This window comes from Danio aesculapii, chromosome 18 (assembly GCF_903798145.1).
Source record: "Danio aesculapii chromosome 18, fDanAes4.1, whole genome shotgun sequence".
Lineage (NCBI taxonomy): Eukaryota > Metazoa > Chordata > Actinopteri > Cypriniformes > Danionidae > Danio > Danio aesculapii.
This window is the reverse complement of record NC_079452.1, coordinates 39,452,852-39,468,235: the sequence shown is the minus strand read 5'-3', so window position 1 is coordinate 39,468,235 and position 15,384 is coordinate 39,452,852. Positions and strand designations below refer to the sequence as shown.

Here is a 15,384-nt window from a genome sequence, read left to right as displayed (position 1 = left end):
ACTAGCATCGGTTTCGCTTTCGTTTCCTTTTAAATGCCTCAAACCATCGACCAAACCCAAGAAACAGTGAAATCCACTCACTGTCGTTGACGGCATCTACGAAAATGTATATCGTTTCTAGACACATATATAACTTCGTTTGCAAACAAGAAGGCAGCTCGGATTATGGTAAAGTGGAGATTAATCTGCGGAAGAGTTTCACGGTGGCGGATCAGGTTTTGTCTCAGGTGCTCGATGATAACCAGAAATTTGTTATAGTTCATAATGATGAAAACCCGAATCCCAGAAGCTCCATACCAGCTGCCGACAGCCTAATCCTGGCCAAAACCTCACTGCGAGTGTGTAAACACGACAAATGTTCCGGGTGTGAAGACCTACACCTGTGCAGGTACTTTGTGTGCGGGAGCTGCAGATTTGAGTAAGTACATTTTGAGACTCGTTATTAAAAGTAATTTGGGAAATTGACATTAAAATTTAATTAGAGACGAGATATTGTAAGTTCTTTTCGTCGCTTGTGGTAAGGTTTGTGGTAGGCCTTGTTTATTTGGTTGCAATTAATCCAGTAACAACTAGTAGATTTCCACTGATAGGCTACTAGTGTAACTAGGTTTACTAGTCTAGTATTGTAATTGTGTTAAAAGGGGTATTTTAAAGACCCAAAATAATAACAGCTTTACATTGTTCCTTTACATGCAAAAATAATAGCTAGCCTACATTTTACCTCGATTAGATTTACATGACGATTTGCATGTCATTCACTGTAACAATGGTTTTAAAATAGATTTTCATCTAAAAATAGTGGCAGCAATTTTTAGAGCAATAATTATTTAATGGCATATATTCAATGAACACAATGGCAGACGATCTAACATTATTTAACTCGTGTTTGAACTGGTTACACTTTATTTTGATATTGAATTTAAGTTACATTGCATCTATATGCCAACTAATTCTCATTAGATTATAAGTAGACTGTTAGGGTGGGGTTAGGGTTAGTTGGCGTACTTGCAAAGTTTCTTATAGTATAGTTAAATGTCTGTTGAAGGAGCAGTATCAGCAGATATTAGGCAGACAGTCTAATATTCAAATAAACCATCAAAATAAAGTGTTACCTTTTAACTTTCAGTTTAAATGGAAAGTTTAAACATTGAAATATACACTTTACTTGCAGTTAATATGATTTCTACATACATAAACAATTTTAATATGCCATCAAACCATGCTTGTTTTATTATAGACAAGATTATTTTTGTATCTAAAACTTCAAAACTCAGAATTACATTTTAGTGGGTGTCTTCTGTAAAATCAAATGTATCATAGTATTACTTTTTCTTTGTCATGTTTGACAGGTTCATTTATATATGATGTTTATGGTAGAACGTACATTCTCTCTCATGCACAGTAATTCATTTAAATTCTCCATATTTGTCTTTTTAGGGGAAAATGCAAGAATTCTCATGACTTGAAATCCGCACATAATTCTGACCTCCTGAAGAAAAATGATCTCCTTGAGCTTACGAGTGAAGAGTTGTTACAGCTTCTGCTTCAAAATGACACTTCTTTACTTCCAGAGGTAAATATCTGTTAAACAGATTTGCTAAAGTCAAAGCAGACTGTGAACAACAGCATTTTGAAACTTACTTGCAATGTATAAAGATTAACATTTCACCTACACGCAGGGTGCGAATTATACATTGACGATTGGGGGGGGGGGGGGGGGATGGGTGGTAATATGCCTCAGTAAACCAAATTTATAGATTTAATTCAATTACATCTAATTTATTAATCAGTCTCTTTTGAGGGATATTAAATGGTTCTCAATGACATTTGTTATATGTTGTTGATGCTCTAGATTTGCTGTTTTTTGGCACAAACATGTATTCACAATGGTACGGACCATTACAGGGGTGGTCAAATGTATATTTAAATTATCTATTGTTTTAATTATGAATATTATTTAAGATACAGTTCAAAGCAAGCTATTTCTCAACTATTAAAGGGCAGACCCCCCCAGGGGCGTAGCAACCGGGGGGATACGTCTTTCTCAATTTTAGAGACAGACCATTTAGAAACAGGTGATAAGGAATGTTAGCTTTTGAATTTCATACAGCTGTCCCCCCTACTTTTAAAATGTCCACTACGCCCCTGCCCCCATACATCTTGTAATTAGAGGGGGTCTGACACCCAACCCCCCAAACCCCCCTGTAATTTGCACATTGCCCACCTGATAATATGCCACAAATCTGTTTATGCGTGTAGGTGTGCTTTCACTACAACAAAGGGAACGGTGATTTTGGCAGTTGTAAATATAAGACGTCCTGTACCAACCTGCACCTCTGCCAGCACTTCCTGCAGGAAGACTGTAAGTTCGGAGCGGCTTGCAAAAGAGCCCACAAATTCGATGCGAATGCTCTGAAAATCCTGAGTGCCCGTGGGCTCAGTGTGGAGAACATGCGCAGACTCCTCAAGCTTTACAAGAACAGGTTATTGATTGCTTCTGCAGCTTTCAAGAGGAAAGAAACAGGTGAATAAAATAAAGCCATTGATTCGGTTTGCTTATTGCACACATTATTATGATCGGATCAAAATAACAGCTCTATTTGTTCATTATTTTCCTCCATGTCTCATTCTATTGTTTTTTTTTATCTGGACAGTGGCTGTACCTGCAGTGAAAGGACGCACCAGACACAAGTCTGGTAACTCTGTCAGTGAAGCGGACCACAATGAAATCTGCCTCTTTTTCATACGCACTGGATGCAGTTTTAAAGGTGATATAAATGAATAGGCAATCATCTATGTGTGTATTTTCAGTCGAATATAACATTCTACAATATTCACGCAGCATAAAAGTTAAAAGCATCAAAAATCCACCATTACATTCAATTAAATTAGCATATGTTGTACGTGGTTTTTTCAGCCTACTGTAAACTACACAACACATTATCATTACAATTATAATTTTGATGCTATAAGTTAATGCACAAATATAAACACAGTTGTTGGTTTTTATATGCACCTTTAAGTGAAATTTATTTATTGACTAATTTCGAGAGGATCACATGCTTATGATTGACCAACACTGGACCCGCATTAGCTTATGCATGATTCTCCAATCAGACGATTCCTAAGTCACTATAAATAACCATAGTCCAAAGACATGCATCATAAATAATTTGACTAAACCAAATTGACACCATAGTCAAGTTCCTAGTCAACAGTATTTCCCCTCATAAAGCAATTCATCATTAGCCACAAATAAGTGGAGAAGTTCTCGAGATCTACCTGAGCTCAATCTCCCCTTTCGCCCTGCAAACGAGAGAGAGCCCTGGGCTCAGGGATCTTTTGAGCTCAGGGCTTTCTCCCGGGACAGCATGCCAAACACAGTTTATAATCAATCATAAGATAAGTGTGAACTCTTAAAAGTAATATGTAAACACTGTTGCATCTTTAATAGGTTTGAAAGGTTGGAAATAGCAAAAAACTAAGTGCCACATATACATTGTAAAATTTAAAGAGTGATTTCTTTAAATATGTAAGTAAATCTCCTAAAATGAGTTTCTTCCGTTCCTGAAATTGGGAGGATTGACACCATAGCAATACTCTGGCTTTGTGCTTGGTATCCATTGTGACTAACATGCAAAATAAACAGCAGCCAAAGACTTATGTGTATTACTTTAAATTTAATCACTGTCGGTGTGCTCTTTAGTTGTTGGTATATCCACTTTTTATAAGCATTTTTGATCTTGTTTATAATTGTAAATTACTACAACTTACATCTACCTAACCTAAAGTCTTAGAAGTTTTATAAAAAAAATATATACACTCACCGGCCACTTTATTAGGTGCACCTTACTAGTACTGGGTTGGACTCCTTTTGCATTGAGAACTGCCTTAATCCTTCATGGCATAGATTCAACAAGGTACTGGAAATATTCCTCACAGTTTTGGTCCCTATTGACATGATGGCATCACGCAGTTGTTGCAGATTTGTCAGCTGCACATCCATGATGCAAATCTCCAATTCCACCACATCCCAAAGGTGCTTTATTGGATTGAGTTCTGGTGACTGTGGAGGCCATTTGAGCACAGTGAACTCATTGTCATGTTCAAGAAACCAGTCTGAGATGATTCGTGCTTTATGACATGGCGCGTTATCCTGCTGGAGGTAGCCATCAGAAGATGGGTACTCTGTGATCATAAAGGGATGAACATGGTCGGCAACAATACTCAGGTAGGCTGTGGCGTTGACACGATGCTCAATAGGTACTAATGGTCCCAAAGTGTGCCAAAAATATCCCCCACACCATTACACCACCAGCCTGAAGCATTGAAACAAGGCAGGATGGATCCATGCTTTCATGTTGTTGACGCCAAATTCTGACCCTACCATCTGAATGTCGCAGCAGAAATCGAGACTCATCAGACCAGGCAACGTTTTTCCAGTCTTCTGTTGTCCAATTTTGGTGAGCCTATCCAAATTGTAGCATCAGTTTCCTGTTCTTTGCAGACAGGATTGGCACCCGGTGTGGTCTTCTGCTGCTGTAGCCCATCCGCCTTAAGATTGGACATGTTGTGTGTTCAGAGATGCTCTTCTGCATACCTCAGTTGTAATGAGTGGTTATTTGAGTTACTGTTGCCTTTCTATCAGCTCAAATCAGTCTGGCCATTCTCCTCTGACCGCTGGCATCAACAAAGCATTAGCGCCACAGATCTGCCGCTCACTGGATATTTTCTGTTTTTCGGACCATTCTCTAGTAAACACTAGAGATGGTTGAATCGATCAACAGTTTCTGAAATACTCGGACCAGCCCAGTGATAAAGTAATAAATTGGCCGGTGAGTATATGTATATATGTATCTATGTGTGTTTTTATTTAATTTGAGTTTTTGTAAGCGTTTTGGCTGTGTTAATGTGTTAAAGAATGAATTTTTATTGAAATCACAGTATTATTTCACCCTCACTTTCCAAATTCTATTTAACACACAATACAAACATTTCCGGCTGAAAGCCATTAAAACTGCAGTGTTTCATCCCAGCGCAATCAAATCACAGTCAGTAGATGTGTTGTTTGTTTATGCTCATTACTCTTTAGTTGTTGACACATGCACTTTTTTTAACCACACAATACAGAAGAGAGGCACGACACTGATGTGTATTTAAATATGTCATTAATATGTCCCGCTTTATGCAAGAAATGTTTGATTGTTTGACATCCCATCATTTGTGTTCCTTTAGACAAGTGTGCCCGTGTTCACCACAATCTACCTTACAAATGGCAGATCTCACAGAAAGATGGAACTACATGGAGTGACTTGCCAAATGAAGAGGAGATTGAGAAGGCATACTGCAGTCCTGCTAATGTTTTGTGGTATAAACAATGCATTCTCCGTGATTATGATATAGGGTATGTGACCCTGGACCACAAAAGCAGTCTTATGTTGCACACATATATTTTTGGCAATAGGAAAAAAGCATTGAATGTGTCAAGTGTTTTTATTTTACTTTTATGCCAAAAATCACTCAAATATTAAGTAAAGCTCATGTTCTGTGAAGACATTTTTTACTTTTCCTACTGTAAATATATCACAAAATCATGTTTGATTAGTGGTTTTTGTGGAAAATTGTTTTGAAGTGCAAAAATCTTTTCTAAGTCTTCAAAAAAAATAACAGTCTAAAGTCTTCAAAGTTGCTAGGCAGAAGCATTTATTGTCACAGCAAGCAAAACAACAATAGAGACAATCGGCCGAAGGTCTGATGAGTGAAGGCCGGCACACAGTTTAAATACACTTCTATTTCTTAACATTCCACCCAATAAATGTACATGTTAGCACACCTTCATTAGCTTCTCCATTAATAGGATCTTAAGCCCTGGTCACACTGTGAGATTTCAGCCGTGGTTTTGTCATCTGAGACAAGTTTATGAAATCCTAAAAGATTCCTGAAGTCCTAGGCCAGTGGTCACCAAACTTGTTCCTGGAGGGCCGGTGTCCTTCAGATTTTAGCTCCAACCCTAATCAAACACACCTGAATGAGCTCATCAAGGTCTTACTAGGTATACTTGAAACACCAAGCCAGGTGTGTTGAGGCAAGCTGGAGCTAAACCCTGCAGGGACACCGGCCCTCCAGGACTGAGATTGGTGACCCCTGTCCTAGGCTAAAATCGGTGATCTTTGGTTTGACATGTTCACAGACAGCTGCTTAATGCCCATTGCTATCAGATTTTTCCTCTGATGAAGTTCTGGCAGTGCCAGAAGATTTCAGACACTTTCCTGCAGTGTGACAACAGCTGCGATGAGCGTCAATCCAAGAACCAATGAGAGCACAGAATCTGATGACGCAATCCATGCGACAATTCAAATGACCGCATTTTATTATTGAAGTGTGCTGTGTGCAAAATTGCCGCTACAGGTTGTTTACGTTTGCTGTAAGGAATCATTTTAGAAGGTTGTTGCTAGATCAGTCTGACTTTGACAGCTGAGATCTTACAGTGTGACATGGGAGCCATGTTCGTGCGGTCTGACACGCTACAATTGGTCAAGGTTATAAAAAAAAGTGTGAGCCGGCCTTAAGTTCTTCCAGGGATGGATGGATAGATAGATAGATAGATAGATAGATAGATAGATAGATAGATAGATAGATAGATAGATAGATAGATAGATAGATAGATAGATAGATAGATAGATAGATAGATAGATCCAACTCTTTAACATGAGACATGACCATTGAATTTTTTTTTAATGAGAATTTGCTACTAATGTCTTGTAAAGGTTTTGTTTCTAAACTATAATTTACGATTAAAGAATTATAACAGTGTCCATTAATATTATCCCCTCTTTGAAATAATTTTTCTTTTTTAGATATTTCCCAAATTGTATTTAACAGAGCAAGGAAATTTTCAGTTATGTATATTTATAGTATATTTTTTCTTCCGGAAAAAAGTCTTATTTGTTTTATTTTTAGCTAGAATAAAAGCAGTTTTTAATTTTTTAAAAACCATTTTAAGGTCAAAATTATTAGCCCCTTTAAGCTAAATATTTTTCGACAGTCTACAGAACAAACCGTCGTTATACAATAACTTGCCTAATTACCCTATCCTGCCTAGTTAACCTAATTAACCTAGTTAAGCCTTTAAATGTCACTCTAAGCTGTATAGAAGTGTCTTGAAAAATATCTAGTTAAATATTATTTGCTGTCATCATGACAAAGATAAAAGAAATCAGTTATTAGAAATGAGTTATTAAAACTATTATGTTTATAAATGTGATGAAAAAATCTTAATTCCGTTAAACAGAAATTGGGGAAAAATAAACAGGGGGGCTTCAACTGTATAAAGGATGATAATAAGGTAATGATATAAAATAAAATAACATAAAAAACAAAGAATAATAATGAGGTCATCCAAATAAGCACACAACTGAAAGTAATGCGATCATCAGTAATTGAGCAATTATTAAATCAATAAATTCCTCAATGTAAAACTAAGAACTTAATAAGAACTTTAAAGGCAACATTAAAGCCAATTTTTGTGGCCTCAGATTTCAGATTCTCAAATAGTTGTAGCTATATTGCCGTGTTCTAACATACCATACATCAATGAAAAGCTTCTTTATTCAGTTTACTAGATAATTTTTAATTTGATGACTGGTTTTGTGGTCTAGGGTCACATATAAACAATATGGTTATTTCTAGGACCTGTGAGTATTCATTGTTTTACAATGGTTGTCTAATTTACAGTATACATACATTACCAAGCAAGCACAGTATACATTTGCATTATTAAGCAAGTATAGTGTCTATATGTGAGGTAAATTGTTAGCACTATTTTCCCATCTTTTGCTTTCCTCATATTGCAGCATTACCGATAGCAGCACGGGGCACATGGTGGTGGACTTCATGTCAATGACATGTGGAGTATCAGATGTCCGTCGTCTGTCCACAGCATCTTCTGTTACTAAACCACCACACTTCATTCTCACCACTGAATGGATCTGGTTCTGGAGGAATGACAAGGGAGGCTGGACGGAGTATGGCAAAGGGGTCAGTGATGCATTTTAAAGGAACACTCCCCCTTTTTTTTTATAAAAAATAGGCTCATTTTACAAGTCACCTAGAGTTAATTAATTGTTTTTACCATTTCTGAATCCATTCATCCAATCTCCAGGTCTGGCGAGAGAAGCGTAGCTTAGCGTAGCTTAGAAAATGGAATCGGATTAGACCGTTAGCATTTCGCTCACACATTTCAGTTTTGATCATTTTCATATTTAAAGCTTGACTCTTCTGCAGTTACATCATGTTTTAAGACAGACGGAAAATAAAAAGTTGTATTTTCTAGGTAAGTTTGGCTAGGAATCATACTCTCATAATCATCAAGGAACTTTGCTGCCATAATGTAGCCGCAGCAGGTGCAGTGGAATTACACAGTGCCTGAATATAGCACTTAGCTACTGTAGGTAACTAAGTAACAGTGCTGCTTAATATCATTGTGGTATGAAAGCAAAACTCCTTGATTATTATGCCAGAATGAGAGTATATTTCCTAGACATATCGGCTTAGAAAAAAGCGATTTTCATTTTTGTTGCACACAATGTAACTATAGAAGAGTCAAGTTTTAAATAGGAGAATCTTTCTATCAAGTTTCTGTCAAAACTTGAAAAATCATCTGCAATGTTTATTTAAAGGGCAATGAAACCCCCCTCTTTTAGTTCAAGCCTGCCTTAGAATTTGTTCAAAAATGTTCTGAGATAGGCATGGAGCAATGCGAGCAGAGGGAGGAGCGGGCGTGGCCAGCAGAGCAAGGGAAAAAGAGGGGAGCGAGCAACTATTGTCAGTTGGCTCACAAAATGAGACACAAACCGTGATGAGACCCATGATTTTATAGTTTGCAAAGTTAAAATGCAAAAAAAAAAAAATCTGTAAGTAATTTAATGTCCTGCTACATTTGTCATTCATAATTTCATATACACACAACCACAATTTTTTTATATCATTATAATGATAACCATGTTTATATAAACACTATAAATGAGGAGGACTCTCCTCCTCAATCCCCGGGTCTGAATGCAGACACCATAGATAGAGGTGCTACAGGTCTCTTTTTCCTGTTTATTTCATACATTAGTCCTGCAGGTATTCCGGAGGATTTTAAACATATGGCGAACACAGCAGCAGGGATATAGGCGATGTGTCTGAATAGTAAAAACAAAGTCAGCCATTCTCATACAGCTCTCCTGACAAAAATGCTTGCTGCTAACCAACAGCTTTGCTGTATTGGCCCGGACAGCGTCACATGCAACAAACCTCATGGATCAATTAAACAAACACATATAACCCGTGCTGTGCAGACGCAGTCTCACCCAGTCTTTGGGTCTCAGAGCTTGGCAGGTCTGGCTTGCCTTCAGAAAGCACGTGCTCTCATGAATAATTAAGAAGCAGGGTCCTCTCATAGGATAAGAAAACTCCACTATGAATAATAATGAGAAACCGGCGTGTCATCACTCCACTAGCAGATTCGCACTACGTCACCATTTTTGATCCCGCCCCAAAAATTATTTGGAAGCTGAAATTAGCTGACAAAAGCTCAAAATTATCCAGTTTTCTCCACATTTAAAGCTGAAAGGTGCAAACATTGTCTTAATTGATGCTCAACACACACAAATCTGTTAAAATAAAAAAAAGGTACTCCAAGGTGTCTTGAACCTTTAAATGATGTGTGTGTCAGCAGATGTGTGTGTCACTATGCCATACAAATAATCAGTTCATTTCACTGCAGTATTTTGAATCTTCTAGGAGGATGCAAAACTCATGGCGTCGGTCACTTCAGAAGACCTGGAGAAACTCTACCTGGCGGACAGTGAAAAGGAAGTCTCTTTCACGTCAGAGAACCATCAGTATGTGCTCAAATTTAAAGGTATTTGAAAACATTAGTAGTATAAAGCTATAATAAAATGTTGTAAAAGAAAATTTGTATCAAATGTTAGAAATGTTGCTTTCACATTTAGATAAAAATATTTACACAATTAAAAGCTAATTGAATATATTAATGAACACTGTTATAGATCTATTAATAGTACCTTATAAATTAGAAACAAAATATCAAGGGTAAATTCCCATTAAAAAGGCTGCACAGTGGTGCAGTGGGTAGCACTGTCGCCTCACAGCAAGAAGCCTGGTTTAAGCCTCGGCCGGGTCAGTTGGCATTTCTGTGTGGAGTTTGCATGTTCTCCCCGTGTTCGCGTGGGTTTCCTCCGGATGCTCTGGTTTCTCCCACAGTCCAAAGACATGTGGTACAGGTGAATTGGGTAGGCTAAATTGTCCATAGTGTATGTGTGTGAATGTGTGTATGGATGTTTCCCAGAAATGGGTTGCAGCTGGAAGGGCATCCGCTGCATGAAACATATTCTGGATAAATTGGCAAATCTTTCCACTGTGGCAACCCCAGATAAATAAAGGGACCAAGCTGAAAAAGAAAATGAATGACTGAATGATTCCCAATAAAAAATGGTCATGTCTTATGTTAAGAGGTGGGACTTTATTTATTTATTTATTTATTTATTTATTTATTTATTTATTTATTTATTTATTTATCTAGCATTTTGGGGGGGGGGGGGATTTAATTGCCATTAAATTGTTAAAATGTAAAAATAAAAAAACATATGTGTTTTCCTATAGGATTAAGTTAGTATACAATATAAATGAGACTAAACTAATCATGCAAGCTAATTGATCCAACGGTGAAATGATCTTTTTAAAGGGAGTAAAGTTTGGCATCATTTATTTTCAGAGATGTGCCAACAAAATCTGAAGTACAAAACTGAGAGAGATGTTAGAAGGAGACCACGTTTTGTGTCTGATCAAGATGTCAAGAGTAAAATCAAGGGGTAAGATATCCTGTGCCATTTGTCCATTACATGCACACACATTTGACCTGTTGTTCACTTTAATGTATGGTGTTTTAATTAGAAGTGATTCTTCAGAAAGCTCAGCATCTTCTTCTGCAGATGTTCCTTCTTATTGGGACAAAGGAGCTCCTGATAGCGGCACCTACAAGGTACATAGTCCAGTGCGGCCTGGTCAAGTAGCTAGGGAATCATTGTACTTAAGGTTATAGATTAGTACTACTAATTAGGTTGTGCAATGCACCTTCTTTTTTGCGTATAAGCAGGCATAGCCATTTAAATCTCTTTCACTTCCATTCATTTTTAGATGTTTAAAAACAACTCATTATGCTGCGTGAGGTTGCAAACTGATATTTTCTTATTATATTATTCTGCTTTGTCTGTATAGTCATGGACACACTTGTTTGTAGAGAAAGTAGTTTGACCGTTTTCTGACATTTATTATTTCTAGTCATTTCTCCCATAGGCAACACTAAATCAGAAGTTCTAAAACAATTACAAAAATGAGTGCACTTCTGCATTGAAGAATAAGGTCAATACTGTCAACTATTTCTGTAATTATAATACTAAATAAATGGTAATAGATATTTTTTTTCTGAGCTAATTAAATAAAAAACTAAAAAAGTTAAATTAAAAAACCCTTTAGACTTTGAAACAGCACAAATGACTGAAAACCTCGGCAGAAATTCTGATTTGTCTCCTGGCATCAGTATTTATTTTTTTTAGCTTAAGGTCCACCTAACAGAACCTACTGAAGATATGGGGATGAAAATAGTAAAGGCCCCATCTGATTGGTCAGATTTTGATAAACAACCTATGCATGCAGCACACTAATGCTTGGCACATAAAATTAGCTCAGTTCGCTCTGCGATTTATAGGTATTGAATATACTATTATTGCGATAACAATAATTTTCGATACACTCTGCAGCCCTACTTCTAATGCTACTACTTATTTTGTATATTACTTTATCTAACCCAGCTAACTACTGTGTTTTACAGTTGCTGAAAAGCAGCAGTTTCTCTGTATTTATTATTATTATTTAAAGTTATCTGATTGAGTAAATTACAACTTCTTTTTATTCTTTAAAATACTGATGACATTTCACTAATCTAATTTATAATCTCCTCAGATTGTTTCACTGAAAAAAACTTGCAAGGAGTACGTGAGAGTGAGCTCAATGTTTAATAGAACGCTGCCTGGAAGTGTCATTCACCGTATTGACAGAGTGCAGAATCCTTCTCTCTGGAAAGTCTTTGAGTGGTTCGTTTCTTTCTGTATTTCACTGGAAAAACATATCAAATAACTGTATGTATGTATGTATGTATGTATGTATGTAAAAATGTAATTTGCCACACTTGTAAAGTTTGAAAGTGCACCTGGAAAGCTTGAAAAAAGTGCTTAGATTTGACTTTGGAAAAAGGTTAAAAACCCTGTAAATAAGAAACTAAAACTGCCAGTAGATGTTTCTAAATGTTTAATGAGAGAGTCATTGAATCCTTTATTCGTTTGAATCTTTTAAATGACTCCGCAATTGAGTAAACAGTTCTTCATGCTAATTTGTTCAAAACACAGATTAATTCAGAAAGGAAACATGTATGCTGATCAGAATCAGTTCTGCTCTACTTTTATAATCATTTTATAATCATGGCAGATCTGTGCTAAATCAGCCAATATTATATATATATATATACACAACAGAATACAATCATACTGTTTACTTAAATAGTAAAAATCAATATCATATTTACACTTGTGATGTTCAGGTCAAAAATAGCCCTTGTGTGAGACTGAACTCGCTGAAATAACTGTATCCTACTGTATACAAATGAGCCCAAACCTCATACACGGGTATGTTTACCTCAGTATCTTAAGTTTTAGGGCTGTTTCCCTGTCATTACCCTGTGATTGTTACATAATTTATCTACATTTGTCACATGTGTTGTGTGTTAATTGCATTTAAAGTACCGTAACTAATGAATTCCATGATCACATTAAATTGACAGCCCTAATTTAAATATACTGTATATCTCAAGCAAAAAAAAATAATCCTTTTTTATATGGTACACTGTTTATTATTCTTATCACATTTACCATGATTTTTTTTTCTTAGGCAAAAAGAGCAAATGAACTTGAAGAGTGGAGGAAGTGTAGTGGACCAGCGATACCTTTTCCATGGTACAGATGAATCTCACATGGACGCCATTTGTGATCAAAACTTTGATTGGAGGATTTGTGGAAGTAACGGGACACTTTATGGGAAAGGTATTTACTCATTTGCTTCATCTACAGCAGCTTTTTACCATGACAATTACAATAAAAAGAGTCATTTCTAAATATACAAACGATCATGTTCAACAGGCAGCTATTTTGCCAGAGATGCTTCATACTCGGACAAATACGCCAGATCCAGGAATGGAAAGACCAAGAAGATGTTCATGGCGCTGGTGCTGGTCGGAGACTTCATTAGGGGTAACAGTAGTTTGGTTCGTCCACCACAAAAACCACACTGCCACAATGCGAGATTTTACGACAGCTGTGTCGACAATGAGGCTAACCCGGCCATTTTTGTTGTGTTTGAGAAATTTCAGATCTATCCTGAGTACATCATTGAATACTCCTGATTTGTGCTGTGTCAAATTATGTTTGGATGTATTTGACGCACTCAAACATTCTAAGCAGATATACTTATTTCTCAAAATCCTTCTGTAACATCGCTAAACATAACCAAAATCTACAACTTTAGGGCATTTAAGCTTCTTTTTTAGTGAATGCATATGGGATATTACATAGTAGATAGTGAGTAAATTTATTAAATTTTGGTCTCCATTCAATCCTCTCTGTGTGATAGAAATGGCAAATTGGTAAATACTAAATATCCAAATTTTATTGTGATTTATTATGTGTCGTTTTCCATATTGACTTTTGTGCTGAGAGAAAAAAGAGTTTAACCAGTTGCTTTCAACCAACACACAGTTTTTGGTTGCACTAGATTATAAAAACGTGAGAACTAAATGGTTTAGTTCAGTGTTTCTCATCCACGTTGCTGGAGAACCACCAGCTCTGCACGTTTTCCACATCTCCTTAACCAAACACACCTGATTCAGATTCAAACCCACCTAATTCAGATTTAAACACACCTTGTTTAGCTCATTATCAGAGACTAAAAGACCTGTAATGAGTGTGACAAAGGAGACATCCAAAATATACAGTGGTAGTGGTCTTCCAGAAATGTGGTTAAGAAACACTGGTTTAGTCAATTGAATATTCACTCCGCATTACTCATAACCGTTCTATTTAGATTATGATGTATTTCATGTTTAATGATGGGGATGGAATTAAAGTACTGATTCTGTTCTGTTCAATTATTGAGTTATTTACAGTAAGAAGTTGGCACACACACACACACACACACACACACAGAATCCTAAAACCTGGATTTAACAACTATTTGCACATATTGCTATCACTTATCAGATGAATAACACGTTTACATGCAGGCTCTAAAGTTGCATATCTGTATATTATATATTGCCTACATCCAATATATGGGTTTCCTGAATATTCCTGATGGATAATAAATGTAAGAATGAAGTGCTCCTGCTTTTCTTCAACTCCAAAATGAATTGAAATGCCTGAAAATCTCAAATTAACCGTTTCCTTGACTGTCCAAAGAATATCACTGCACAATTTTAAAGGTTCAAGACACCCTGCAGTACTTTTTTGAAATTTTAACAGATTTGAGTGTGTTGAGCATCAGTTAAGACAACAATAGCACCTGTTATCTTTAATTGTGGGTAAAACTGGATAATTCTGAGCTTTTGTCAGCTAATTTCAGTTTCCAGGTTTAAAATAATTTTTGGGGCGGGATCAAAATCTGTGAGGTAGTGCGAATCTGCTAGTGGAGTGATGATGCGTCGGTTTCTCATTATTATTCATAGCGGAGTTTTCTTATCATATGAGAAGACCCTGCTGCTTAATTATTTATGAGAGCACATGCTTTCTGAAAGCAAGCCAGACCTGCCAAGCTCAGAGACCCAAGGACTGGGTGAGACCGCGTCAGCGCACGGAACGGGTCGTATTCAATTCACCTTTATTTGTATAGCACTTATACAATGTAGATTGTGTCAAAGCAGCTTCACATAAAAGGTCATAGTAAATTGGAACAGTGTAGTTCAGTTTGTAGTGTTTAAGTTCAGTTCAGTTTAGCTCAGTTCAGTGTGGTTTAATAATCACTACTGAGAGTCCAAACACTGAAGAGCAAATCCAACGATGCGCAGCTCTATAGATCCCGAACCATGCAAGCCAGTGGCGACAGTGTTTATTTCCATGATCCAAGGGGTTTGTTGCATGTTTTCCCTGCGATTTTTGTCAGGGCCGATACAGCGAAGCTGCTGGTTTGCAGCCAGCATTTTTGTCAGGAGAGCTGTAGGAGAATTGGAGAATGGCAGACTTTTGTCTTTTAATCAGTTGAGTTCGTTACCATTCA

General features: G+C 36.8%; 1 protein-coding gene across 2 annotated transcripts; it reads left to right on the top strand.

Annotated features, from left to right (window-relative positions):
• On the top strand, positions 1–14,260 carry parp12a (poly (ADP-ribose) polymerase family, member 12a). Of its 2 annotated transcripts, none has more exons than XM_056478830.1 (12): positions 1–418; positions 1,438–1,573; positions 2,260–2,524; positions 2,655–2,768; positions 5,236–5,368; positions 7,854–8,037; positions 9,787–9,907; positions 10,781–10,877; positions 10,963–11,047; positions 12,028–12,158; positions 13,009–13,160; positions 13,257–14,260. In XM_056478830.1, exons 1-12 carry the CDS (start codon positions 105–107, stop codon positions 13,517–13,519), a joined length of 1,995 nt encoding a protein of 664 aa, XP_056334805.1. In that variant the 5' UTR covers positions 1–104; the 3' UTR covers positions 13,520–14,260. The 2 variants fall into 2 exon arrangements, with proteins under 2 accessions (XP_056334805.1, XP_056334804.1); XM_056478829.1 differs by having other exon boundaries at positions 10,960–11,047.
• Positions 14,261–15,384: the final 1,124 nt, after the last annotated feature.

Coding starts and splice junctions, on each gene's coding strand:
- parp12a (XM_056478829.1), top strand. CDS start 105: ATGTATATCGTTTCTAGACACATATATAACTTCGTTTGCAAACAAGAA. Junction 9,908..10,780: donor GTATGTGCTCAAATTTAAAG/GTATTTGAAAAC, acceptor ATTTATTTTCAG/AGATGTGCCAACAAAATCTG. Junction 12,159..13,008: donor CTCTGGAAAGTCTTTGAGTG/GTTCGTTTCTTT, acceptor TTTTTTTCTTAG/GCAAAAAGAGCAAATGAACT.